Raw genomic sequence first — 27980 nt, 5'->3', positions numbered from 1 at the left:
AAGGATGGAAGCACACCCAGCCAGAGGCAGCTCAGTTCCCACAGAGATGGCCTAGCCCCTTGCTCAGGGGCCACCCTGCCTCATGGAAGCCCTCCTCTCTCTGCAGATTCACCCCTCCTGGGAAGATGCAGTGGCTTATGATGCTGCTTAGCGCATTGGGCGCATGCCTGAGCCTGCTGACGGTGGCTGCGGCCATGACAGGTGCTGACCCTGCACAACTGGACACCCCCAGCCTGCTGCTCAGTCACCGGCGCCAGAAAAGAGCCTGGATTTGGAACCAGATGCACATCCAAGAAGAGCAAAACGCCTCCCTGCCCCATTATGTGGGCAAGGTAAGACACAGCCCCTGGGATGACCAAAAGATGGTGACACAAGTAGTGGCACCTGTGGGAGGAAGATGATGCTCCTGAAGGGGGTAGCAATAGAGGCAGTGATGATGGTGATAACAACAGTGATGGTAGTGGCGGTGGCTGTCGGCAGTAATGGTGGCGGTGATGAAGAAAGTAGCAACGATCATTGTGGTGGTAGTTCGGATGGTGGTAGTGACTGAGGTGGTGATGATATTGGTAGTGAAGGAGGAATGTTGATGGGGTGGAAATGGAGAAGGGAGTGATGGTAGATGGTAGTGATAAGGGAGTGAGGATGCCAAGGTGGTGTCATGATGGTGATAATAAGGGGTGAGGATAGAGAAGGTGGTGATGGTGGTAATAAGGAGGTGTAAGTGGAAAAGGCGAAGGTGAGATGGTGTAATGGTGGTGGAGGTGATGCCAGTGGTGGCCACTGTAATGGTGGCGAACACTATAGTTCCTTTTTCCCCAGCCCTTGGTCTGTGGACGAGATATCTGTCCAGATGGACTTGCCTTGTGGGTTCAAGGCTCAAGGCATAGCCCTTACATTTTCCCATCTAAGAGACCAGGAAAAGTCCAGAACACCTTCCATAAAGCTGCTCTGGGGGTAGAGTTAGCCATCTAGGCCACAGTTTGCCAACCCTGGTCTAAGCCTCTAGGCTCCTTTCTCTCAAACTTCCCTTCTTTGGTTCCCCGTGACCCCACAGAGCTCCTCCAAACTCCCCAATATCCACAAGGAAGTACCTGACCCAACTTCAGAGCAGTGCCTGGAGTTCTGACCTGCCACTTCATCCTCCAAGAATACATGTCCATCACAAACCCCTCTTCTGAGAGTCTAGAATGAACCTGAGTGATACTCAACAGTCTCATCATGTCAAACTGTCATGGAGGTCAGGACCATCTACCCTACTTCAAAGGACTAGCCCTGAAGGCAGAGTTTCATGCATGATTACCAGCAGAGGGCTTGGTATTTTGAGAATTTTCTACAAGGAAAAAAGTTTCTGAGTGCATTATAATCCCACTATGTCAGCTTCTGGGAATCTAAACATCAGCCTGAAAACAGACCAAGATCATGTGCTGGAAAAGGTGGGGCCGATCCAAGCCCAGAGCTGGGGACTGAAAAGACAGCAGCAGGGTCCCCACCCTTAGAGGTGGCAGTCAAGGAAAGGACCCCCCCCCCCCATAAGCTTCTACCTGTAGGACTTACTTGGCCCACTGCTTGGTTTTATAAATAAAGTTTTATTGGGATCCAGTCACCATGGCAGCAGTGAACAATTCTGGCAAAGACCCCTAAGGCCCACAGTCAAAAGTTTTCAGACTCTTTGTAGGAATGGCTTACTCATTGACAACAGGGGGCAGCATTAGCAAAAGAACCACACCAGCAGCCATGCTAGGGGAGCTCTGGGGTCACCAGGCCTGTGAACACCCATGGAGAAGGGCCAGCCCTGGCCACAGCCAGCACTTCTTGCTCCCAGCAATAGCTGCATGGTGGAGGGGCAGACACTGGAGTTCCTGACTGCTGTCACAAATGCAAGCCCCATGTCACATGAGAATGACGTCCACCCACCTGTGTCCCTCCCAGTGGGATACATGTGCCCTGAGTCAGCCTTGAAGAGAATGGCCGACCCCAAGGGAAGTGTGTGGGGTGACTCAGAGGGAAACGGGTGCCGCCGCCCTCGGAAGGCTTGCCCGAGGATTTCAGGCAGCCAAGCATGCGTCAGGCCTACGTCATCTGTCCACAGACAAAGCAGGGGACCAGGGGACAGGTGAGCCACAGGCTGTCCCCAGCTCGGGCAGGGACAGGCTGCAAGCATCACCCCTCAGCTCCCCAGGCTGGAATCTGATGGCAGGAAGTCCCTGCTTATCAAGGTCATGGTCTAGAGACTTTGTTTATAGACCCCAGCATCAGACAATGGGATCACACCCTGCACACCCTTCTGCATCCCCAAATATGGCTCGGCCTCACATGTGCTACTCAGGACTTGTGTCCAAACACAGGGATGTCAGAGAGGGATGAGTGACCTGAAGCATACAGCTCCCCTCCCCTCCAGTAGTGGGACATCCTACCAAACTCCCTACAGACTCCCCACTAACACTCCCCAGACAAGAACAATGGAAGTCCAGGAAACTGTCACAGCCAAAAGGAGCTTAAAGGAACACAATGACTAAGTGGGATCCTGGAAGCCAAGAACAGTAGGTAAAGACTAAGGAAATCTGCCTGGCTAAGGGCTTAGAGCATGACGAATCAGTACCAATCCATTGCTTATAGCAATGGCTCAGCGAGCCTGAGAGGCCCACCTAGGGGTGAGGGCAGCAGGGGATGAGAACTCCTCCCCAGCAGCCCCATATTTCTGTCCATCTTACACTGTTCTGAAACAGGAAGACAATTTAAGGACGCTTGGAGGGATAGGTACATATCTGCACAAAACCGGAAGCACAACCCCTGTAAAGCAGACAGAAAGCCGACACACGCCCTTCATCATCTCTGCCCTCAGCCCCTGAGGCATATCCCACTCCACTCCATCTCCTCCTCCCTCAAGACAGAGTTTGAAAGTTGGGCTCTAATCCTGGCCCTAAGCAACACCCACAGGGTCCCTGCAGGCTGTCTCTTCTCCCTAGTCCCCAGTGCCCCCACAGGTTACAGAACCTGCTGTCCAGCTGTTCATCAGAGATCCCCGCCCCAGCCCTGGGATATCCTCAGGGGCCCAGCCTCCTGCACACCACAGTCCCCGCTCCAGGGCATCTCCTGCTGCCAGCGGCTGAGCCCCAAGGAGGGGAGGGGCCCCACTTCCTGTCCTCACTCCCGCTCTTTCTCTATTTTTATTTATTTTACTTATTTGAAAAGCAGAATGGCAAGAGCAATCACAGACAGGGAGTTCCCTTCTGCTGACTCACTTCCCAGATTCCCAGGAGCCCAGGACCCAATCCAGGTCTTGCTTGTGAGGAGGATGGCAGGAACCGAGTGCTTGAGCCATTGCCACTGGCTCCCACTGTGCACATCAGCTGGAAGCTGGGGTCACAAGCTCAAATCCAGGCACTCATAGATGGGACATGGGCATCCCAAGCAGTTCTTCTAACTGGATTCCTATTGCCTGGGCATTGTACCCTTCTTGGAGATCACCACTGTGTGGACATGAAATACTGTTGTCTCATATTCCTGTTAGCTTCTGTTGATCAGAATCTCTAAAGGGAATGTTCAGCAGTTCTAACTCCTAACACCTCCACCTGGTGACTTTTGATTGAGAGCCCTGTTCTATGCAGGTTACTTCTCTTTATTTCCTCTGTACTGTTATTCATCAGGGACTCTCATAGGAAGTATTATCCCAGAAAACTGGTTTGGTGGTGTAGCAAAGATCGAAGATCCAGAGTCAAGCAAAGCTTCCAGGTGGCTCCCTTCTACTGGAGTGGATCAAGTACAGAAGGTTGCATTTATTTGTCGTTCCCTTTTACAGACACAGGATTTGTGCATTGCCCCAATAACACAGTAAGGCACCTGGGAAGTATTAGGTGCTAAGTAGCTCATACCTTTGTTTTAAAGATATTTTCTGCATACTGAATTTATAGAATTTAATGTTGGATAATGGATGTGTTTAATAACCACCTCACAAATACTCCTGGAAATTTAAGTTGGTGCTCTCAGAAACCAAGCTGACGCAAGCCAGCTGCAGCACACCAGGACAAAGTGCCCAGTTGTGCCTGAAACAGGAAGAGGCCTGTGTGTCTGGGAGTTCCTTCCTGGAAGTGCTGTTTGCTCAATTAGAGTGGTGTTACAATGGAAGCAGCACTACTTCCTTTTTCAGAGGAGGTAACTGTAAGCCAAAAAGGTTAAGACATTCAACAGGCAAACATTCACTTTTCAATGGTACCAAGTATATTCTGCCATCCAAAGAAAAGTTTTCTAAGAACCTGCGAGGTGGTAGGCACTGTTCTAAGCACATGAGCTGCACCCAGGTGGAGCTCGCAGTGAGCTGACTGTGAACGGTTCACAGGTGATCAGTCAGAAATTCTTGCTGAAGTCTCAGCATGTGAGGTGGACACTTGGCCTAATAGTTAAGATGACAGGCCACCCACGTCCCACATCCTGGTCCCCTGGTTCACTATTCAGCTCTGGCTGCCAACTCCAGCTTCTTGCTAGTACAGACCATGGGAGGCAGACACAATGGCTCCAGTTACCTGAGTTCCTGCCACCCACATGGGAGACCTGAACAGAGCTTCCAGAGGGTACTGAGGACGTGACAATAGATGGAAGCATATGTGTGTGCATTCTCTCTCGCACATGCATTCTCTCTCTCTCTTTCTCTCTCTTAAATAAACATTCAATTTAAAAAAAAATGTTTACTTATTTATTAGAAAGTCAGTGTTAGAGAGAGGAATAGACAGATGAGAAGAGATTGTCAATCTACTGGTTCGCTCACCAAATGGCTGCAACATCAACAGTTGGGCCAGTCTGAAGTCATGAGCTTCTGCTGGGTTTCCCACATGGGTGCCAGGGGTCCACAGCCTTGGACCATCCTCTGCTGCTTTCCCAGGCACACTCATGAGGAGCTGAATCAGAAATGGAGCAAACATGACCTGAACTAGCACCCAAATGGGGTGCTGGTATCACAGACAGCAATGTACAACACTAACCTCTGAAGTCTTTAAAAAATAAAGTCACTTTAAAAAATAAAGTCAGTGTCACTTTTAGGATCTCCAGCCAGGAGTTTGACATTCTGTTTTCCGATGCTGTCTTTTTATTAGTGAGTGATGATGGCTTGCTAATAATCGGTAGATGATCATTTTTGTAACCCCATCAAGTGGCTCTCTGTTTCTACTCTCTCGTGACTGTGTTCCTGTCTAACTGTTGTTCCTTAAAGCCGAAATCAGTAACTATGCATACTGTAACCAAGGTATTGGGCTTACAGAGTTGTTTGTTGTACAAAGAAAATTTTAAATGTTGTTGCAAAACTAACGAGTTACACCATTTTTAAATTTCCCTCCCGCCCCCTTTTTTTTTCGCCCACAAATGGTATTATAATGCTTGCTTAGTCAAAGAAGAGAGACTAAACAAGGGTAAAAATTTTAACAGTACACAATTTGCCATCATTTCATTGCCTTGATTCTGTCTGTGTCCTAACATGCAAAAGAAGTCAGTGGCTTTTAACTGTTTACAAATAGAATGTGATTGTAAAATGTACAGTTTGGCTGTGTTTGAATTATGAAGTTTCTTCAGATATAATAAACCATGACTTTTTTGGCTGCTCAAAAAGAAAAAAAAAAGGATCTCCAGCCAGCACCACACACAAGCAGGCACCTACACATTGTCACATGCACACAGGCATGCCAGCGTACATGCACACACAGGCACATGCACCCTCATGGGCACACACACATGCACGCACACACAGCCATCACTTCCCACATCCAGCTCCCACTTCCTCTTCTTCCCCCAGATCAAGTCAAGCGTGAACAGCAAGAAGGCCAAATACGTGCTCCAAGGGGATTCCGTGGGCAAGGTCTTCCAGGTCGACTCAGAATCAGGGACTGTGTCTGCCTTTGAGAGGCTGGACCGGGAGAAGGTCTCTGAGTACCACCTCGTGGCCCTCATCGTGGACAAGGACACCAACAAGGACCTGGAGTCTCCTTCCAGCTTCACCATCAAGGTCGACGATGTGAATGACAACTGGCCTGTGTTCTCACGCCGGCTGTTCAATGCCTCCGTGCCCGAGATGTCAGCTGTGGGTATGTGTGTTGCCCTCTCATGCCAGCACTCCACGGCCTCAGCTCAGGAGTCTGTGGCCTCAGGACTATGGTGTGTGTTGCCACCTTATATAAGGTGAAGCAAACCCTAACTCCCACAAACTGAGCTTGTCATAGACTGATCCCTGGTCCTAATCGTGAACTGAGCCTCCACCCTAATGACTGTGGCTAAATAAGCCCTGACCATGACACACACACTCGTTATTCTTGGGAACAAACTCCATCCACTGTCTCTGACTCCCAGGACTGGCACATCAAGAGCACAGCTCTTGCACAAGAATGCCATGCCTGCTACCCCAGGAGCCAGTTATCTCCAGAGGCCAGGAGGGACCAGGGCCCAGAGACCTGTGTCACCAGGAGGTTCCAGCTCCTGCCTCAGTCCTCCCCCTGTGGGGAGGTGCTATGAGAAAGTTTCCCTTCTACCCCTACCCCCATAGTCTAGGATCCCGAGCCAGGGCCACAGTCACAAGGCAGCAGCCGCCTTAGGATCCTTTCTCGGCAGGGACCTCGGTCACCCGTGTGACAGCAGTGGATGCGGATGACCCCACCGTGGCAGACCACGCCTCTGTCCTGTACCAAGTGCTGAAGGGGGATGAGTACTTCGGCATCGACAATTCTGGTCTGTGGAACTAACCCCTCTGGGAAGGACCAACATGGAGGGAAGAGGGGAGGGAGGCAGCCACATCAGGTTCAGGTGCTGGGGGAACCCAGGCTGCCAGGTGTCACCAGCCACAGCACTACACTGTCCCATGGGGATGTATTGCCAGCGCAAAGGCAAGACAGGGGCCCAAGACATGGACTTACAAACATGGATCCGGAAACAAAAGCAGGACCCTGTCTGTACCCCAAGGAAAGAGCGAGAGACAACAGCTAGCAGCTCTGAGCATGGGTTCAGGCAAGTCTGGTTTCCAAGCCCATTCCCTCTAGAGCCCTTGAAGAAGCCAACTTGCCTCTGCAAGCCTTAGTTTGCCTACCGGCAGAATGGGCGTGATTTATGCCTCCTGTATGCCAGCACTGACAGTTAGGTAATATGCAAAGAGAAAATAGTGTGTGACTTATCAAAAAACTATAAGGACTGAAGCCTGGTAGCCAGACAAGTCCCATGGGTCAGGCTGGAGTGATTGTCAAAGACATTGTCCAATACTGCACCAAGGCAGGCATCGCTAATCCATCCCAGCAATCCCTTACTCTGGACCTGGCTGAAGCCTCAGGATCTCTCCCAGCATCATGTCCCAGGGGTTTCTGGCCCATGCTGTGGCCTTTCAGGGCAGGGCATGGAGGGTCAGAGGCTGCAGGTTCTCAGCTCTGGAATGAGGGGTTCCCTAGATTATCTCTGGGTCAGACTCAGGCATCAGCATTTCCCCAAAGCCACTCCCACCCCAGATGACACAGGACTCTTTTCCAGGACTCATTTATACAACAACCAAAAACTTGGATCGAGAGACACAGGCCAAGTATGAGGTCGTGGTGGAGGCACGGGATGGCCAGGGCCTCCGGGGCGAGTCGGGAACGGCCACCGTGCTGATCAACCTACAGGATGTCAATGACAACTTCCCTATCTTCAGCCAGGGTGAGCCTCTCTCCCAGGACCCCAGGAGGGCAGTAGTGGGTGGCGCAGACACAGCCTTTCCCATGATGGGATGGAGTGAAGGAGAGTCAGATGTAGAAATGGGCTCACTTCCAGTGCTGAGGGTGTCATATGGGGGGTCAGCCACCCCAAAAACAGGCCAGTTCTCTTGAGGTGGCCTAGTTGTATGTCATGTAAACTCTGGAAGACAGGACTTGTCCATCTTGAGAATTGACAAGTCCCCTAGCAAAGTGTCTGGCACACAGGAGGTGCTCAATAGCTGCTTGTTGGAAAGAAGAAGGTAAGGAAGGAGGGGCAGATAACTGGAGGGAATGGATGGATGAGTAGATGGGTGGGTGGGAGGTGGAAGGGCGGACAGTCAAAGAAAAAGACTCTCTGATTTGGGACATATAATCCCAGGGATATTCTTACCATACTATCATTTATTTTAGCATGTCCATTTTCTAGGTCAAAATACATTAGGATAGCATGAATGGGCAATTGCCTTGTCTGTCTCACTAATTTAATGCCCTCTGGGGTGTCCTCTTTGCATCAGCCAAGTACACCTTTACTGTGCCTGAAGATGTCCGTGTGGGCAGTCCCGTGGGCTCTCTGTCTGTCGATGACCCGGATGAGCCCCAGAACCGGATGACCAAGTACAGCATCGTGCAGGGCGAATACAGGGACACCTTCACCATCGAGGCCGACCCCACTCGCAATGAAGGCATCATCAAGCTCATGAAGGTTTGTGGCCAGGGCATCAGACATGGAGTTCAGGGATCCTGGCACCCACAGGACCTGCCCAGAGGCCACCAAAGGACAATGGTCTGAGTCAGTTCAGAGCTGCTCGTGCACATGAATGCTGTGCCCCCAAATACAATAGAAGCCAGCCCTGAGGCAAAGGTTTGGGTGTAACTCACTTATTTGGGAGATGATGCCAGGAAGTCCCAGGAGCAAGACTGGGTGAAGAGAAGGAAGTGCCTATTGGGCTCTGAGCAGGGGTGAAGTTGGTGCCCAGTCCCACAGTGGATATCTAGCAATAGCAGGGAACATGGAACAGCCAGAGGTCAGGGTCAGGGAGCTGAGGAATTTGTGCACCTGCTCCTACAGTGTTGACTAAGGGCTGTTCCTGGGGGCAGTTTTAGCTCCCTGGTCCCAGCCAGGAAATGTCACCAGCATATAAGGGAACAGTGAGTGACAGGAGATTCAAGTGGGCATGGGCAGTGCCAGCTGCTGACAGAACAGACAGACCAGAGTCTGGTGGGAGAAGGGGAGGTTCAGTTAGGAGCATAGAACTAAGACGTCTTGGGCCTGAGTTCTTCAGCCTGGCTCCACGCTGGGGCCTGGAGACACCAAGGGGAGGCAGTCAGACCCTTGGGAGTCACTGAAATAGGGGCAGACAGGTGCATGGTCAGGCAGGGAGCAAGCACCTGTATTGGTAAGGCTACTGAGAGGTGTCTGATTACCTTCAGTCAGCTTCTTGAAGGATGAGCAAGTGTTTGTGAGGCAGACAGAGCTGACAAAGCAGGTCAAGCAAAAACAGAAAGGAAAAGCATGTCCATCGGGACCCACAGACAGAGCCATGCATTTATGACTCCCTGGTGAGCAGGACCAGAGCCGTCGCATTGTACATCCTCAATGCTTGGCCCAGGCCAGGTAGAGAGCCATGGTTGAGCATGTGGCCATAAAGCCACTGAGATGTGATGGGGACAGTAGGGGAGAGTCTCTTGGTAACCTTGGAAATGCAATGTGTACAGGCTACAGACTCCCTATCTGTAAGGCGGCTGCTGTCCTGGTCCTACCTTGCAAGGCTGTAGTGACACACTCGACTCAGAGCAGGTACCTCTCATCCTCTTCCTTTATGCAGCCCCTGGACTATGAACTCATCCGACAATATCGTTTCACCATCGAGGCCACAGACCCCACCATCAACCTCCGGTACCTGAGTGGCATCTCAAGCAAAAACAAAGCCCAAGTCATCATCAACATCACGGACGTGGATGAGCCTCCTGTCTTCCAGCAGCCCTTCTACCACTTCATGCTGCAGGAGAACCAGAAGAAACCTCTGGTTGGTTCTGTATTGGCCATGGACCCTGACAGGCCCCAGCGCAACATTGGGTAAGAGATGGTCGGTGATGTGTTGACGGTGGTGGTGGTGGTGGTGACCACAACAATAACTACCACTACCCTTGAATTGATGTTCTTGCACCTGTGGGGCTGAGACCAGGACCCAGAGTGGGAAAATGGCCTCTCCCAGCACCCACAGAGAACATAGTAGAGGCAGGACCAGGCCCCTAAGCTCTCTCTGTAATCTATCCTTGCACTCCTGGGATTATATCCTGTTTTGTCCCAGCCATCTGCAGATGCCGGCTCTCTGTCTCACTTTGAGGGTTTGTGTTGGATCAAGGACCCCAGTATTCCAGAGTGGAACCCATCAGATGACATACCTGAAACCCCTTCACTAAAAATGTGCCCAATGTGGGTCTTCCCCAAGTCACAAAAGTCAGGCACATTCAGTTGGCACAGAGATGCAATACAAACACCTAAAAAGAAGACCCTGATGACCATGTTTCCAGGTAGTTGGCAGTGTTAGCATAATGGGGTCCTCCTCTACTTTTCTTCATGATCATATGAAAGTAGAGGCGCTTTATGCTGCATTTGCTCTTGCTGATCTTTGAGGTGTTGGATTGCTTTCAGTTTTGGCAGGCATCAAGCCATGCCCATTCGTCAGCACTTAGGGTCTGATTCCATTGCCAATTCCTGTTAACTGAATGCCACAGGCTGAGTAATTTAGAAAGCATTGAGGTCTTGTTAGCTCATGGTTCCGGACCATGGTGTCAGTGCCAGGATGGCAGCTTGGGAGGGCCTCCGTGGGTCATGACCTGGCAAGGGCAAAGCATGGTGATGTACTGACGCCATCACACAAGCCTCACCCTCATGACCTTCATCAGTTCTAACTACTTCCCAAAAGCCCCACCTCCAAAAACATTTGGCTATGCTTGACAACACAAGCTGGGATGCATTCAAACCACAGCACTTGCTCTTGTGTCTTGAGCTTACCCTCTGTTCTATAGCACAAGGTACAGTTTTAGCTCCCACTCTCTCAGTGCCAGATTACTGGCTAGTAGGAATCCCCTCCAGTTTTACTGCTTTCCAGATGGGTAGCCATTTGTGCTGGGATGGGCTTATTAACCAAGTCATCATCTTCCTGCCTTTGTTTTGTAGACCAACTTCATGCACGTACCCAGCCTACTTCTGAATTGCCTCTTCTGTTCCGTGGCACTCTGCTGTAGTGTAGCAGCTTGACTCTAAATAAAGGACATCTGCATAGGACAGCTATCACTCTGTCTGCCATTCAAATAGGTATAACACATAAATAAAAAGTTTTTAGAAACAAAATTATTTTAGCCAACATTTAGGGGGAAAAATAGCTCTGATGAGTACTATATTTATGGATCACCTTTGGAAGAGCTAAGTTTCCCACGCTTATTTCCTAAACTGGTTAGACCTCCTTCTTAAAGGAAAACAGGTCCCTCTCACTAAATAGTTTGTAAAGATGATTCTTGCTTTTTATTTAGAAGATTCACTTCATCTTTTACTTTACAAATGGTGGGGATTTGTTGGTTTTGCTTTTGCTAGTTCTCTGAAATAAAACGATTGTGTTTGTGTCCACACTTTTCCTAGAATATCTGTTTTTCCTTTATGCATCCTAATTTTTATATTCAGCTAACAAAGCTTTATAACGATTTTACCTTCATGATGGCTTATGCCTTTTATCTATACAAAATCACCCAATTTGTCCTGCTTAAACATTTTGCTTTCAGTTGCACGCTGCCTCCTGCTAAGTGTGCCAGTCCTGTTTCCACGTTATCCATGTGTGCCTGATATAAATTTTCCAACCTTTACTTTTAACTTTTCTAGGTCATTTGGCATTGAGTTGTCTCTTGAGAACAGAACATATTTGTCTTTGCTTTTTAATCTAAGCCGGGATGTCCTGCAGTTTACATTTTTCATAATAAACGATATGTTTGATCTTAGTTCCTTTATCTAGTTTCACATTTCCCCATTTAACTTAATAGGTTTTTTCCCTTCCCCCATATTTGCTTTATAATTTTTTTAACTTTTTTTCCTCCTAGATATTTTATGAACTACATCCATTTTCATCATTTCTATCAATAAGTAGTCTTTCTGTCTGTAAAATTTCAATGTTTTTCTGGACAACACACACACACATACATACCCACACCCCACTGGTTTTCTATGTATGATAGAGAAATTAACGGTTTTATTTCCATTCTTTCCATATCATGTTTTTACTTTATATTGAGACATTTGTTAGATGGAGTAAATTTTCAAAACCAGTTTTCCAGGAAGGCCCCACCTTTGTGGGAGATACCCATCTGAGCGCTCATGCGCTGACAGAGCTGAGTTCCTTGCCTCAGATTTTAATAGTCATCAGAGGATAGCCGCCTGTCCTCTAAATGGCTAGCACCATGTTCCAGCATGGAAGTGCATGGACATATCTCAAGCAAATCCAGTTTCTCATTCTTCGTGGGGAATTTTTTTTTTCTGCCTGGGTTCTTTTCACTTTCTTCACATAGTCTTGCCCCACCTAAAAATTGTCTTAAAAAAAAATATGCCTGGGGGCTAGCACTGTGGTATAGCTGGTAAAGCTGCCACCTGCAACATTGGCATCCCATCTGGGCACAGGTTCAAGTTCAGGCTGCTCCATTTTCAATCCACCTCCTTGCTAATGTCCTGGCAATGTAGCAGAGGGTGGCTCAGGTGTTTAAATACCTGTATCCATGTGAGATACCCGGAAATAAGCTCCTGGGTCCTGGCTTCATAGTGGCCCAGCCCCAGCTGTTGCAACTATTTGGGGAATTAACCAGCAGATGAATACTCTCACTCTATCTCTTCCTCTCTCTCTCTTTCAGATAAATAATTAAGTCTTTCAAATATATATGCCTAATAATTGGTATCTTTTTAACTATAGACCCAGGTTGTTGTCAGTTCAAGAAAGTATTCTTCCATTTCATTTTTGTATCTTTTCTCTTTGTTCTGAACATTTCTTCAATCTCTATTAGCTATTTTTCATACATATATGTCAAGTATTTTTCATGCTTTCATCTTTGATTTCTGGAATAACTTTGCAAATGTTTACTCCACAGATTTCTTTGTAACTACTTCTTATCCCTTCCAGCTCATTTTATTTCTTCCTGGTTCTTGCCCACAACATCCATTTCTTTTGAAATACATATTTATTTATTTTGAAAGTCAGAGAGAGATGTTCCAGGCTGAAGCCAGGACCTTCATCCAGGTCCCCTACATGGACAACAGGAGCCCATCTTCTGCTGCTTTTTCCCAGTGAACAGGTGCCCATACCACTGGCACCCACCATATCCTTTTATTCACCACAAAAATCAAGCCCTAGTGTGGTGCAGTTGGTTACAGGGTCACCTGCACAGCTATGGGTGTCACTGATAGCATCTCAGGTTCCCCCTCCAGTCCCAGCATAGCAGCATTGCCAAGATCAAAGACCTCACCTTGCTCCCTGGTCCCTGTATGCTGGCGTTTGAGTCTGCTCTATGCTAAGGGGCCCAGAAGGCAACAAGCAATGAGAAGAGGAGGCAGGGTGCAGAGGACCTGTCTGCCATGATGAGCGGCTGGTACTTAGCAGACCAGCAACAAGCCATGAAACCCTCTCTCCCGCAGATACTCCATCCGCAGGACCAGTGACAAGGGCCAGTTCTTCCGAATCACCAAGCAGGGGAACATCTACAACGAGAAAGAATTAGACCGAGAAACTCATCCCTGGTATAACCTGACTGTGGAGGCCAAAGAACTGGATTCTCGCGGTGAGTGGGTCTGCCTGCCGTGGAACCCCGGGCTCTGCTCCTCTGCCTTCTTCCTTTCTAAGCTGGCATCATCAGTCTTTTGGGGTCTCTAGAAAGGTAGCAAGCACCTGTCAATGCCCCCACACAGCTGGGATACAATGGAGTTTCCGTGCCCAGGTGTGGTGCTTGGACCACCACACCTGCATCATCTGGGTCCTTACTGGAGGCTTAGAATCTCAGGCCCCATCCCCAGACCAGAGCAGAAGCTCCCTGAGCTCTGTGCTGCTCTGTGCCCAGAGCAGACAGCACCTCAGACACCTCCTCCCTGGAAGTGCTGGCTCAAGGAAGGGGCCGGGAAATGTTCATTTCACCCCCCATGGATCTTCTGATGGTGGGTGGCTGGGAGATGCTCCTTGGAGGGCTGTTACTGCAGTAGTACGTGCACAGAGTCCAATGTCAGCAGCAGCTTCTGCAGAAACTGTGGAGCTCCTGGCAGAGGGAAGGGCAAGGGCTGAGGTTCTGCATCCTCTGACTGCACGAGAAAACCCTAGCAGGAGATTGGTGTTGCCATTGCACTGGGGAGTCATAGAGGTCCAGAGAGAGGGTGGGGTCTGCCTTAAATAATTCAACCACTATGGAGTTATTACTACATGATGACCTCACCTTCATAACTCACATCCATTTGCTTAATGAATTATGACAATTTAGTATTCATTGAGTTCAAGCCCTTCCAAATGCTCTTAGGTTGTTCACCTTTTTGATTCTTACAAGTAAGACAAGGCTACCTCCATAAGTTCCTAGAAAATGGCATTCAAGGACAAGTTTGTTTGATGTAAAGCAGTTTTGAAATTCATGGGCTTTTTGCATCAGATAGACTTCTCACGGACTTGCTCATACTTCCTTTCGCATGAGATTGGCTGCCTCCTCTTCCTCACTCCTCTCCTACCTAACACTGTCTTCAGCCTCTTTTCTGGAGAGGCAACAGCACCCTCTTCCCCTCTGGGACCACCCACCCCCATACCTTCCAGCTGCCAGGGCCAGCATCAGCAGAACCCAGAGCAGGTAACGAGTCCTTTATCCTACAGGGAACCCCACAGGCAAAGAGTCCATCGTGCGGGTGCATGTTGAGGTTCTGGACGAGAATGATAATGCCCCTGAGTTTGCCCAGCCCTATGAGCCCAAAGTATGTGAGAACACAGCCCCAGGCAAGGTGAGCAAGACTGAGGCTGGGGTGGGAAAGGGAGGTAGCACTCCCGGGGGTGGGGGGACGGGACTGGGGCTCAGAGAGAATGCTGGAGGGACTGGGATCCGTGGAGAGAATCTGGGGTTCAAACACTGCTAGTGACTTTATGAAGGCTGCTTTAGGTTTATGCTGTGGTGAGGGGCAGCCACAGTCAGGTGTAAGCCCAAAATCACCATGGCTGAATCCCAGGCCACCCCATCACCACCACTGACCATGCCCTATTTTCCACTCTAGCTGGTGGTGCAGATCTCCGCAATCGACAAGGATATAACACCACAAAATGTCAAATTCAAATTCGCCCTGAGCACCCAAGACAGCAACTTCACCCTCACGGATAACTATGGTGAGCAGAAAAATGATTGGCCAGCCAGCAGCAGCAGGGCCAGAGGGGGAGGCTATGCCTACGAGTGCCTGGGACCAAGGACCAGCCCACCCAGCCAGGGCAGGCTGCCTCTCAGACTGGCAAGTGACAAAACATTTTGCATAGCTCCCACACCACATACATCATACCCTTGATTTGCTTGGTAGAAAAATCACAATGCCCCCCACTCTGACCAAACCAGGTCCCTGTGGCCTGCCACTCCCCTAGTGGGAAGTGCAGGTCAGTGAGGGGTGCAGCAGACAGGTGGGCATGCGGGCAGCCAGCTCTGGCCACAAGGGACCATGTCTCCATAGCGCTTCACAAAGACCTTCAAGTGCCTTCTAGGATCAAAGCTGGCAATGGGAAATCATGAGCCCGGAAGAGGCAGAGGGCTTCACTTCAGTAGCTCCTAGCTGACCACCAGGTGGCCCCCTGAACAGGACCTGGTCCACTACCCACAGCACAGCATGGCACATGGGCTCCAGCAATCACACAATCCTTCAATGTCAGTAGCAGCCAATCAGAGCTTCCGACAGATATGTGCTTACTAGAATAATGACTCAGTTAGCCACATTCCAGGTGAAGCACACACAGGTGTCTGTGGACTCTGCAACTTCCTCTGAGAAATGGAGAGGGGGCTCCTTGGGTGGAATCAGAGTTTCCCACTGCCTGTCCCTGATTGGCAACACCATGGGCTATAGGGATCCCATGTTGAAATAGCCCATGTAGCCTTTCAAAAGGTGGAAGTGTGAGCCTATCTCTGCTGAACAGTTGAATCCTGGGGCAGAGAAGTGGCCCAGGCAGCATGTGGGCTGGCGAAGGCATGGTAGGCTTCCCAGAGAAGGCAGGTTCCTCTGTGTGCGAGACAGAAGAAACATCCCGCAGATCTGACTCTGCAGCTTTGGTGTTTTCAGATAACACAGCCAATGTCACTGTCAAGTATGGGCAGTTTGACCGTGAGCAAGCCAAGGTTCACTTCCTGCCGGTGGTCATCTCGGACAACGGGAGGCCAAGCCTCACGGGCACCAGCACTCTGGCGGTGACTGTGTGCAAGTGCAATGAGTACGGCGAGTTCACATTCTGTGAGGAGGCGGCTGGCCAGACGGGCGTCAGCATCCAGGCGCTGGTAGCCATCTTCCTGTGCATCCTCACCATCACAGGTCAGTGTCCAGGATGTGGGGGTGGGGCAAGGCAGGGAGGAGACAGTCATAAGGCCAGGGATCTAGGTCCATGCCTCCAGCCCTGGGCCTCAGAGACTCGGACACAGGGCCAGGGGCTCTGCCAACCTGGGTGTGTCAGGCTAGGCATGGGCCAGGGATGGTGTGGGGGTGACCAACGCCACTTCCAAATAACCAGTATTTGACCTTCACCTTGAAGCTTCTGTAGTGTCATTTCTAGGTCCATCAGACTTTACCTACAAGGTACCCAGTTTTCAAGCTTCTCCTATAGATTTTGCAGGGATTATTTTTTCTTTTGCCTTCTTTAAAATTTTGCCTGGAATTCTATAAGAAAGCCTTAGATCTCATCCACTGGTTTACTCTCCAAATGTCTACAATAGCTGGAGCCGGGTCAGGCTGAAGCCAGGAACTGCCAACTCAGTCTGAGTCTCCTGTGTGGGTGCAAGGCCCCAAGTATTTAAGCCACCACCTGCTGCCTCCCACAGTACACCGCGGCAGGAAGCTGGTACCTGAAGTGGCCAGAGCTTCATCCCATCCAGGGAGCCAGGAGGCAGGGAGAAGCCACGGGGCAGCATTCCCCACCCAAAGAATAACCTGCCCCCACCCACCCACTGCTCCCAGAGGGTAGATTGCACACTGCCCCCTGAGGAGACGGGACAAAGGCTGTCCCTACAGGGGAGGCCCGCAGTGGTCAGATCCCCCAGGCCCAGGGGAGGCAACAGCACACATAGGGAGCTCCTGGGAGATGCCCCTACCTCTGGTCTGCTGGCCTTTGGGAGATGGCTCCCAAAAAACGTACCACAGTTTTTAGAGCAGGGAGAAAAGGAGAGCTGAGGGGAGGGTGAACTTGAAGAGGCCCCCTCCCCCACCTGAATCCATGGCCCAGCCAAGAGACAGAGTGTTCCGGGGGTAGGTGTGGGAGGCAGAGGGCTCTATTCCACAGGGAGGGCATGGGCCCTGCCAGATGTCCTCAGCTGACCCTGTCTGTCGCCCCCGCTGACCTCCGGCAGTGATCACCCTGCTCATCATCCTGAGGCGGCGGCTGCGGAAGCAGGCGCGCGCCCACGGCAAGAACGTGCCTGAGATCCACGAGCAGCTGGTCACCTACGATGAGGAGGGCGGCGGAGAGATGGACACCACCAGCTATGACGTGTCGGTGCTCAACTCGGTGCGCCATGGTGGCGCCAAGCCCCCGCGCACAGCGCTGGATGCGCGACCCTCCCAGTACGCACAGGTGCAGAAGCCACCGCGCCATCTGCTGGGGGCACACAGCGGCGGGCCCGGCGAGATGGCCGCCATGATCGAAGTGAAGAAGGACGAAGCGGACCAGGATGGTGGCGGACCACCCTACGACACGCTGCACATCTACGGCTACGAGGGCTCCGAGTCCATCGCCGAGTCCCTCAGCTCCCTGGGCACCGGCTCGTCGGACTCCGACGTCGACTACGACTTCCTCAATGACTGGGGCCCCAGGTTCAAAATGCTGGCTGAGCTATACTCAGATCCCCCGGAGGAACAGTGGTATTAGGAGGCAGGGAAGGGGCACCACCCAGGCCGATCGGACTCTTAAGCCTCGCGGGTCCTTCAAGAGTAACCCTGACTCCCCAGCCTGGCACCCTCCCAAAACCCCGGAGGGGAGGGGCACCAGAAACCTGACCATCTCCTAGTAGCACAGTCCAGGTCTCAGGAATGTGCTTCAGCTGTAGCCAGCCTACTGTCCTGTCTGGGCTGGGACAGCCCACATGGCCCTCACATGAACACACGTGTGTGCGCACACACATGGAACACAGAACTAAGGCTCTGCAAAGCTGCAGAGTAAAGTAGCTTGTGTTCAGTTGCTGAGTTCCTGGCTCCTGTCTGCCTGGAGGCAGGGGGATGGATAGCAGGACCCTTGGAAAGATCCAAGGGGTTGAGCCACTTCGGCAGAGCTCCAAGGGGCACTGCTCCTATGCATCCACCTGTCTCCCCCACTCACAGAACCCTGTCACACCCACCCCTGCTAAGCCTCTCCCACGCCTGTCAAGAACAAGGAAGGCACTACGTGGCAGCTCCTCGCTTGGGTCCTGATATGTTCTCACAGACCGGCTGTCCCAGTCCCTGCGCTGTTCTGAGCATCCACCCATTCAGCCAGATACAAGGAAGCGGCTTGTGGAACCTGAAGCAACTGTGAATTCATCCTGGAGAGATAGTGGTGACCACATGTGATAGATCATGGGCAAAGGGGGGCACCTCTACGCCCAGCATGGCCAGAGGGGCATGGAGAAGCTGAGACCCGACTTCACACTCATCCACACCCCTCCAGCTCAGCCTGGGCGTGTGTGAGGTGTCTTTGAAGAGGTCGCTCCTGGTTTCTCCTACCTGGCTCTGACTTCACCCTTTGTCTCGCCTCTCCCTGTCCCTGCCTTCTCTTAGAACTAAGTCCATCCCCTCCCTGCCTCCCACCCTCACCTCACCCCTGCTGCCATGTAGCCTTGAGCACAGCAGGCCAATGCTCCCCCCCCACCTCCATACACAATGCTAAATGTGACTAGGTGACATAGTCATGCCACTTGCCTTTACATCTTGGGGTGGCCACATCTCAGGGAACCAACCCCTCAAGCCTACCCTTGCAGAAGGCAAGGCCCTACCCCAGCTCCATGGCACCTGCGTGTCTCCCACTGTCACCCATGTAAGGAACATCCTACTGCCAGCCTGATACCATCAAGCCCAGAGAAGGCAGCAAAGGGCTGACTTCTGCTCTTCCTTCTTTGTGGACTGACCCTGGCGCAGGCCCTTGCTCTCCAGGGGGTTGTAGATATCTCCAACTTGTTTTAATCAATAACTTTTTTGTTATTATTATTTTTTACTAATAGTACTCACGAGTTTCTAGCTCTCACAAACGTATAGAATAAGACTGCTTGCATGATGTTGTTATTTAGGTTAACAATTCAGGATTTTTAGTGGGAGGAACAAGTGCTGTAACCTTTTGCTTCCTATCATTATAATAGATGCCCTACAGGGACTGACTGTATCTGTTGGCCACACTGGTGCATAAGACGTACTGTATTTTTTTATACCTAAATACATTTTTGAAATCTTGGATTCTTACAGTTCTGGAGCTGAATGTGCATATATGAAACACACATGTATGCAATGCATGCAGTCATACACCTGCATCTCAAAGCACACACACAGACACACGCACCTCACCACTAGCATCAAAGGAATCCAAAGGAAAAAGGCACTGGCAGCCACCATAGAGATTGAAGCAGAAGAAAATGCCTCCCCACCCAGAGCCTTCACCCAGGCCCAGAGCATGCCCCCCCCCACACACTCCAACTCTACAAAGCAAGTCAGGGCTGCTGGGACTAGAGGCTGCAACATTGTTTGCATTTTGCCAATAAGAAGCCAGGGTTTTCTCTGGGCAGGGGCACAGCCCAGCACACTGAAGGAGCCCCAAGCAGTTCATGAGGAAAGAGGAATTAAAAGATAATGCAAAATTTCCAGCAAAGTTTGGAAGCCACTCTATGTGTGTGTAGGCATCTAGATTCCCGGGAATATGCCAGAGCTTTCCAAAGCGTGCTATAGACAGCTTATACTCCAACTTTTCCTTTTAAAATTTGGGGATAAAAAGTAAAATGTGGGGCCCGGCGGCGTGGCCTAGCGGCTTAAGTCCTCGCCTTGAACGCCCCGGGATCCCATGTGGGCGCCGGTTCTAATCCCGGCAGCTCCACTTCCCATCCAGCTCCCTGCTTGTGGCCTGGGAAAGCAGTCAAGGACGGCCCAAAGATTTGGGACACTGCACCTACGTGGGAGACCCGGAAGAGGTTCCTGGTTCCCGGCATCAGATCGGCGCGCACCGACCCGTTGCAGCTCACTTGGGGAGTGAATCATCGGGCGGAAGATCTTCCTCTCTATCTCTCCTCCTCTCTCTGTATATCTGACTTTGTAATAAAAATAAATCTAAAAAAAAAAAAAAGTAAAATGTGGGGCCAGCTTCTGGCTTGCCCCAGATGTCATCTTCAATGTCAGACAGTTGCTGCTGATTGTTTTCAACCAACACTCCCCAGCCCCAGGGGAAAAGGCTGGAGCCAGAGAACTCCAGGCCAGGTCAACACAGCCTTCAAGGGGAGGGGGGTCTATCTGGGAATCAGCTATTGAGATACAAGGCGACCACAGGTCTGGGGCAAGGAGGGTGGGGCTGGGACAAGTTAAACTGTCACCAAGTTCACATCACTACCAAAAACTCACTTGTGTTCATGGACTTGGCCCTCAAACCAGATTGTTGCACATTTTTGATTAGTTTCAAAATCCCAAAATGGAAACACTTGGTTTTGATCACTTCTGCCAGGACTGTGTGCGTGCAAGAGAGGAGTTCTATAGGCTCTGCCACTCCTGCTGTCACCTCCTCAGGCGGGATTTTAAGCTCAGCAACTCCACCTGCCTGAGGCTCCTGTTTCCCAAATCCACAGCTGCCCATGTGCTCTGTCCACTAGATCCTACCCCAGGTCACAGGCACCTCCAATGAGGAACTCCCTGTCGCTCCCTCCCTCCAGTGGGGTTTGGCTCTCAGCTCCACCTGCCCTCTCTGGCTCCCGCATGACCAGGTGGGGGAGTGATGATCCTCCTAAAGGCCCAGGATCTGCCTCTGAATCTGGAAGCTTCAGTGGACACAAAGGTGGGACCCAAACCCAGTGACTCCAGAATCTCCAGAATCTCTACCGGCTTGCTTCACCCAAGTGGGCAAGAGAGAGGCTGGGAGCCCTTACTGCCCCCCTCCAGGCCAAACCTTTGAGGCCCTTCTTATTTCACAGACGACCAAGGGGAGGCCCAGAAGAAGGGAACTCAGGTGGCCCACACCTGAGGGCCCACACCATGCCAAGATGCAAAAACACTGCAGAGCCTGTTACGGGGGGGGGGGGGGGGGGGGGGGGGTGGCTGAACACGAACACTAGGGGGCGCGCTGGATCAAGAGATGCCCGATCGGGGCTGGGGCGCCAGTGCTGTCCTTCAACTCGTCCTGGGGTTCTGGGGGTCCCGCACCTTGATCAAGAACTTAGGTCAGAGAGGTGGCCATGGGCCAGGCCAAGCAGCCAGGCTGGTTCCCATTCCACTCCTTTGCACCAGGTTCCGATGAAATAGGGAGAGCCTGACCCACCAGGGCAGTAGGCACAATGGGCAGATCCTGGGACTTCAGAGGGCTGTGATGCATCCCCACATGGCCTGTGCTGGGGCTTTCTGCCTCAGGTGCCACCCCAACCTCAACCCCAAACCCAGACCTTCTCTGCCCTCCAGATGATGCTGGGCCCACCTTCCTGAGGGCCCAGATCCCAGGTGCCTCGCTTATCCTAGATCCTTAACGGTCAGGCCTATGTGCTCCAGGTGGGAACCACACCAATCCAGCAATCCTACCCTAAGGACTGGCCTGTGAGGCGCACACAGGTGTATCTGCTAACAGACCAAAGGAACCAAAACAACCTAACAGCCAGCTGGGGTAAACAAAGCCAGGTGGATGGCAGATCACCATCCAAGTCACCTTGTGCCAAGGGGACCTGGGGCTGAACTCAAGGCTGAGCAAGAAAGCAGAACTCAATCCGTGGCTTATCCATTCCCCCCTCCTGCAAGAATATCACCATCTCTGGGCTATGGGATTATCCTTTTTCTTCTGTATTCTGTGTTTCCCATGATCAGCATGTATTAACTTGAAAGTAAGAAAAAACTTCAGTTTCATCTGTAAACACTTTCTTGTAACTGAAAAACACCAACTCTAGGTCAATTCCATCCCCAACTATTACTTAGGATCAAAAGGTTTTGTTTTTTTAATAAAATAAACAACTTTTAAATTAGTTACATTGCTTGTGAAGTCATGGTCCTTGAACCCAGAAATGTTGTTGTGGGGGATTCCTTACCTTCCCGGCTCTCTGACCCTGGTCACACCTCAGAGCCTCCAGCGTTCTTGAGCCCCACCTCTCCCGCAGCTTTCGAGACTCGAACCACCACAATCCATGGGGCGGAAGACACCACGTTTACGGCTGCATGGGCCTCGGAGGCACCTTCCACACTCAGACCACTGACAACTTTCTTTTTCACAGCTGTGAGGGAAGCAGCTGGGGCCTGTTTCTCAGCCCAGATAGAGGCTTTCAGGAAATCTGTGTGTGCAGTAAGACCTAGGGATCCCCACAGGACTCTGCATTGTGTTTTTCTAGTGCAGGGTGTAGGAAGCTGTGTTAACCTGGGACACGCCAGGGTATTGGTTGCTGTAGGGGGAGGTTTAATGTTACACAGGAAGTTTTAATGCTGAGCATAGGGGGTTACATTTCAGGTGAGGACTCTGGGCAGGAAGTGAATCTTCACATCAAAGAAAGCAAAGTAACTTCTACCTTTGGATTCAGGGAACCAGAGAAGATTGTCTTCTAGTTGAACAGAGCCAGCCCCGGGGCCAATAACATTATAGCAGTGTCAATCTCCTGGTTCTCCCACTGTAACATTGTTCCAGTGTGAACTTCCTGTTAACCATTGTGTTGTGGTTACTTCAGTTGCTAACATTAGGGGGAGCCACTTCCTATACAGCCACTCTCTATACAGTTTTTTTTTTTTTTTTTCCTCCAAGTTCAAAATTATCTTAAAAACTGTTAAGGACTTCTATGCAGCCAGCGAGATCCTGGTATGAATGAAGTCTTTTCCACAAAACCTAGTTTTGCTGAATGGCCCATGAATGTGGCTTCTTTAATTAGCAATCAGGGATATTGTTCTCAAGAAACCTACAGCTCTTCCATAGAGCCTAGGAGGCTTAGTCGGAAGGAAGAGAAAAGCTAGGCATGACATCTTGGGAAGCAGCAGGGAGAGCCAGAGGACAAGCATTAGGCAGTTCGAAGCCGCTGGATGCCAGGACAGATGAGCCTCCAAACCCAGACAGCCCAGCACAGTCACTGGTATCTTTCTGAGTTCCTCTGTGAATCTGGTTATGCGCAGCCCCAAGATGAGGACAGAGCATCAGACAACACTCAGGTCCTCCCCACTGAAGTCTCCCCCAACAGGGCAGCAAGGAACTGAAAAGCACACACGGTGTGTTACAGGATCCTGGATGAAAGATCTGTCCAGCTGGGGAGACAAGATTGGCGAAGCCACCAAAGGGGTGTTTGGATACTACAGGTGGCTAAAGGAAGTGCTGAGTAGGAATAGAACCCAGAAGTGAACAGGGACCACATTAGCTCCTTAAGAGACAAGCATGTAGCACAGTCAGTTAAGAAATAGTTAAGGTGCAACCCCCACATCCCATTGGGGCACAAGTTCAAATCCCAGCTGCTCTGCTTCCAATCCAGCTCCCTGCTGATGCATCTGGAAAAGGCAGCAGGTGACGGCCCAAGTGTTGGAGCCCTTGTACCCAGTTGGGAAACAAATGATCCAGGAGGCCGAGGTAACCGCTTCTTCCCCACAGAGCTGAAGCCATCACTCCCCACTGCCCTGAATGGTTACCCAGACTTTCCCCAAGTACCAAGCACGGCTGCTTAGGGTGAGGTAGGGGGTGGCTCACAACAGCACAGCTAACTTTTCCTGGGCACGACTTCTCCCAGAAGCTTTTTAAGTTCATCCCACTCAGCTCAGTACCAACAGACACAGGCGAGTTCTCCCAAGGGCGGACACAGGGGCAAGCCAAGCCCCACCCTGGCTTTAGTGTTGCGTTCTGGGATTCCTCATTCCTCCCAGTTGGGGGTGGAGTGTATAAGCAATGTGGGGGCCATCTCCAGATCTGAAAGTCACTAGGCTCTCTAGAGGGAGGACCAGGGCACAAGGAGTAGGGGCGACCTCCAACTGATCCTTCCAGTGTGGGCCACAGACTGAAGATGCTGAAGAGACTCGAGCCCTAAGGGTTGCCCCCGAACAGACCCTACTGTGGGACCGAGGTCCTGAAAGACAAGGTTGGCCCTGGGACATGGGGTGGGGGTAAATGGCAGAAGGAGGCTTGAAACCCAACACTCTGCCTTCTACCAGCTCCCTTGAGCACCCTGCAGTTTCTGGAACTTTGACAAAGCAAGGTTCTGGGGTCTGGGCCTGGCGGCGTGGCCTAGCGGCTTAAGTCCTCGCCTTGAACGCCCCGGGATCCCATATGGGCGCCGGTTCTAATCCCGGCAGCTCCACTTCCCATCCGGCTCTCTGCTTGTGGCCTGGGAAAGCAGTCGAGGACAGCCCAAAGCTTTGGGACCCTGCACCCGCGTGGGAGACCCGGAAGAGGTTCCTGGTTCCCGGCACCGGATCGGCGCGCATTGGCCCGTTGCAGCTCACTTGGGGAGTGAAACATTGGATGGAAGATCTTCCTCTCTGTCTCTCCTCCTCTCTGTATATCCTGGCTTTCCAATAATAATAAAAATCTTTTAAAAAAAAAAGGTTCTGGGGTCCCCTAGTTGCTCCCTTCCCTATGCCCCCTGCCAGTCAAGGCTTCACAAGGGTACCATGTACCCACTACACACCTGGTCAGCCTCCTGCCCCTCTGTCCTCTGAAATGAACAGTGGAAACACCACATAGACACACACACACACGTTCTATGGCTGGCTTCTGCAGTTTAGTTTATTCATGCATCATCTTCTAGAAAGAACCAAAGCTACTCAAAAACACACACATGGTATAATGTTTCCTCTAATGAATAAAGAGCATCTCCACTTCTTTAAACCTCAGGGAGCACATGAGGACAAAAGAAACATCGGTGTAACAACCTCTTAAAACAAGGCAGTGAGTTGAAACTAAAGAAAAAATAGGAAACAACAGCAAGCCTAGGATGGCACCAACAGACACAATTCCTGCACTTGGCCCTGGGTTGACCTCTCCCCATCCCCACCCCCAAAACTGACTTTATGTGGGAGTCACCACAAAGGGAAGCATCATCTGTTGCCAGTCACAAAACTCAACAATGACAATAATGTGAAATTTCAAAAAACTCATTAAGAAGAAGTGAAACTGGAGAAAAACCTCTTTCACAGACTGTAGAAAGTATCTGTTTCTTCTATTGCATCTTCCAGTTGTTGATGCTGTTGACTTGGGTGGATAATACATGAAAATGGGACATCCTTTAACAAACTAAAATGTTAGCACAAAGACCATGCAACTGTGCCCCCAGCACCCCAAACAAGCAACAGCCTTGCAGCCTCCATGCAGTCCCCATGTCATCACCCCAGGGTTCAGCACAGCCAGGACCTCCAGCTCCGAGACCTGCTTTTCCTGCTTCTGCGAATAGTGTGCTCGCAATCATGTGGCCCTCTGGCTCCCCTCGGGCCACCTGTGTTTGCGAGTCATGTGTGTCATTGCCCGCAGTTGTAAAAGTACAAGCTCATTGCTGTAATGTTGCCATCACATGACTCTGCCACCATTCCCTCTCCTGCAATGAGCAGATCCCTTCTTCCCTGGACAGGACAATGCAAAAGCAATTGCAGGTGGCAGGTGGATATGTGCTTTGGTGCTACCTCTGTTTATCAGCGCTTAAGTGCTTGGCTTCATGACATGCCAACGTGAATTCTCTCAACTTTTCAATGAGACTCCTGGCAGCATCTGAAACTGTCCATCTGGCAGCTGACATGATTTTTGAACACTGGGGTCTATTTTTATAACCAGAGATGCCTTAGTCCTGTGGGCTGGCGGTGGGGAGCAAAAGCAAATAGAACAGTTGTAAGGGGCCCAGTGTGATGGCTCAACGGGCTAATCCTTCACCTCCTATTGCCAGGATCCCAGAATGCTGGTTCATGTCCCAGCTGCTCCACTTCTCATTCAGCTCCCTGTTTGTACCCTGGGAAAGCAGTGAGAGATGGCCCAAAGCCTTGGAACCCTGCACTCACATGGGAGACCTGGAAGAATCTCCTGACTTGGGATCAGCTCAGCTCCAGCTGCTGCAGTAATTTGTGGAGTGAACCAGCAAATAGAAGACATTTCTTTTTGTCTCTCCTCTCTGTAAAATCTCTTTCCAATAAAAATAAATAAATGTTTTTAAAAAGAAAGTTATATGTTTTTTCTTTTGCTCTTGTAATAAGTAGATATTCAGCATTTGGAGGCAACATTGATGGCAAATGTACAGTGTGTCAATTGCACACTTTGACTATACTCTTTCAGTTAATCCCAGTAATGACCATGTGAGATTAATTGATGTTTATTTCTCATTTTTCAATTCCTTCATCCTCAATAATTAGCACAGTAGCCAGTACTAACCAGGACCTCTATAAGTGCTCATTAAACATGATAATGAGTGAATGGAAAACAACAACTACCATTGAAGAGTACTGGGCCCTTAGTATATCCCAAGCACTATGCCAACACCCACATCATTACAGTATTTAATCTTCATAACAAACCTGGAAGGTGACATACAAGGCACTTCCAAGCTCCACTGCCTTTAAGAGCTACTCTCTGCTCAGCCATACACGTGTGCCAGCTGCCATGTTTGTGCAGAATGGCCCCACCCCCTTGATCACAGTTGGTTGGGCCAGGGGTGGACAGCCAGTGCAGCTCTGCCAATTTTGTCCTGCCTTGAGAATTTGGAATTATGACTGCAGATAGCCAGATACTGCTACTTAGAACTAGAAGCAAAATTCTATGCACTGACTTCCTAGTGGGGATTTTTCTGTGGAATAAATGGAAGCAGAGGGTTGACAGGAAGAGAAATGAAGTGGCCGAGCAGAGAAGCAGAGAGAAGAGCTTGGCCTGGGTTCCTGAATGTTTCTCCTTTTCTCATTTAAGTCCTCAAAAAGCCAACACATGGGTTCTAGCAAACCCTCTTTTGTTGATTAAAATGGTTCAAGTGGGTTACTACCAAAAAAAAAAAAAAAAAACCCTAACCAGGACCAGCATTGTGGCACAGTGAGTAAAGCCACCACCTGCAACTTAGGCACCCTATATGGGCCAGAGTTCAAGTCCCAGCTCTCTCACTTCCAAGTCAGTTCTCAGTTAATGGGCCTGGGGAAAGTAGCAAAGGACAGCTCAAGCACTTTGGGCCTCTGAACCCCCATGGAAGACGGCCCTGGCTCCTGCCTGGCCTATCCATAGCTGCTGTAGTCATTTGGGTAGTGAACTAGCAAATAGTTCATTCTCATTCATCTCATTCTCTCTCTTCCACTCATAACTCATCCTTTCACATAAATATTCATTTATTCTAAAAGAATAACTAATGTACAATAGGTAAATATTATTTTCCCATTGCTTAGGTAAGTTACTGAGGCTGATGAGAAGAATATGACTTGCCCAAGATCACCTATCCAGAGACTGGCAAAGACTTGAGCCCAAGCCCTTCTAACTCTACCACCTGAGCTGTTTCCGCATGCATACATTAGTGGACATCTATCTTCTCACTGCTGCAAAACTCTTGGGTGCTGAGCCCCTATCTGACCCCCTGTAGCAGATCCATGTGGACTGAAACTACCACAGACCCTTGGAGAACAACCAGATGGAGATTCCACGGAAACCAGAGGCAACATCATTGGCACGACTAAAGGAAATGAAACGGTTCTGAGGTTATAAACTGCAGAGGCAGAAAGTGGGACATGAAACTGCCGAGGAAGCCCTGGTGCCCAAGGTGGACAGAAGCAGGAGGCAAAAGTCTTTGGCAGCCCTGAAGCGAGAGAGAAGCCACCTGTGACTACAGTTCTCACAGTGTGTGCTACACCAGCAAGCAAGAAACCTAAATCCTCCTCACCCACAAGCTTCAGTGTGGCTGCATTGTGGGGTGAGAAGTGATTTTGGATCCTGATCT

At 50.4% G+C, this 27980-nt stretch overlaps 2 protein-coding genes across 2 annotated transcripts in view; both read left to right on the top strand.

The window, feature by feature from the left end:
- The first annotated feature begins 111 nt into the window (after positions 1–111).
- On the top strand, positions 112–17898 carry CDH5 (cadherin 5). Its single transcript, XM_004584142.2, has 11 exons — positions 112–332; positions 5780–6068; positions 6589–6705; positions 7492–7656; positions 8210–8397; positions 9521–9771; positions 13369–13511; positions 14576–14700; positions 14968–15076; positions 16009–16254; positions 17283–17898. Exons 1-11 carry the CDS (start codon positions 126–128, stop codon positions 17798–17800), a joined length of 2358 nt encoding a protein of 785 aa, XP_004584199.2. The 5' UTR covers positions 112–125; the 3' UTR covers positions 17801–17898.
- A 585-nt stretch (positions 17899–18483) lies between these two features.
- BEAN1 (brain expressed associated with NEDD4 1) overlaps positions 18484–27980 on the top strand; it is a 43427-nt gene continuing 33930 nt past the window's right edge. The window contains exons 1-2 of the mRNA XM_058674838.1: positions 18484–18590; positions 22230–22345. Coding sequence (XP_058530821.1) covers positions 18484–18590; positions 22230–22345 — 223 coding nt within the window. The remainder of the gene's footprint in view (positions 18591–22229; positions 22346–27980) is intronic.

This window comes from Ochotona princeps, chromosome 16, assembly GCF_030435755.1.
Source record: "Ochotona princeps isolate mOchPri1 chromosome 16, mOchPri1.hap1, whole genome shotgun sequence".
Classification (NCBI taxonomy): Eukaryota; Metazoa; Chordata; class Mammalia; order Lagomorpha; family Ochotonidae; genus Ochotona; species Ochotona princeps.
This window is presented reverse-complemented; position numbering and strand designations above follow the sequence as displayed.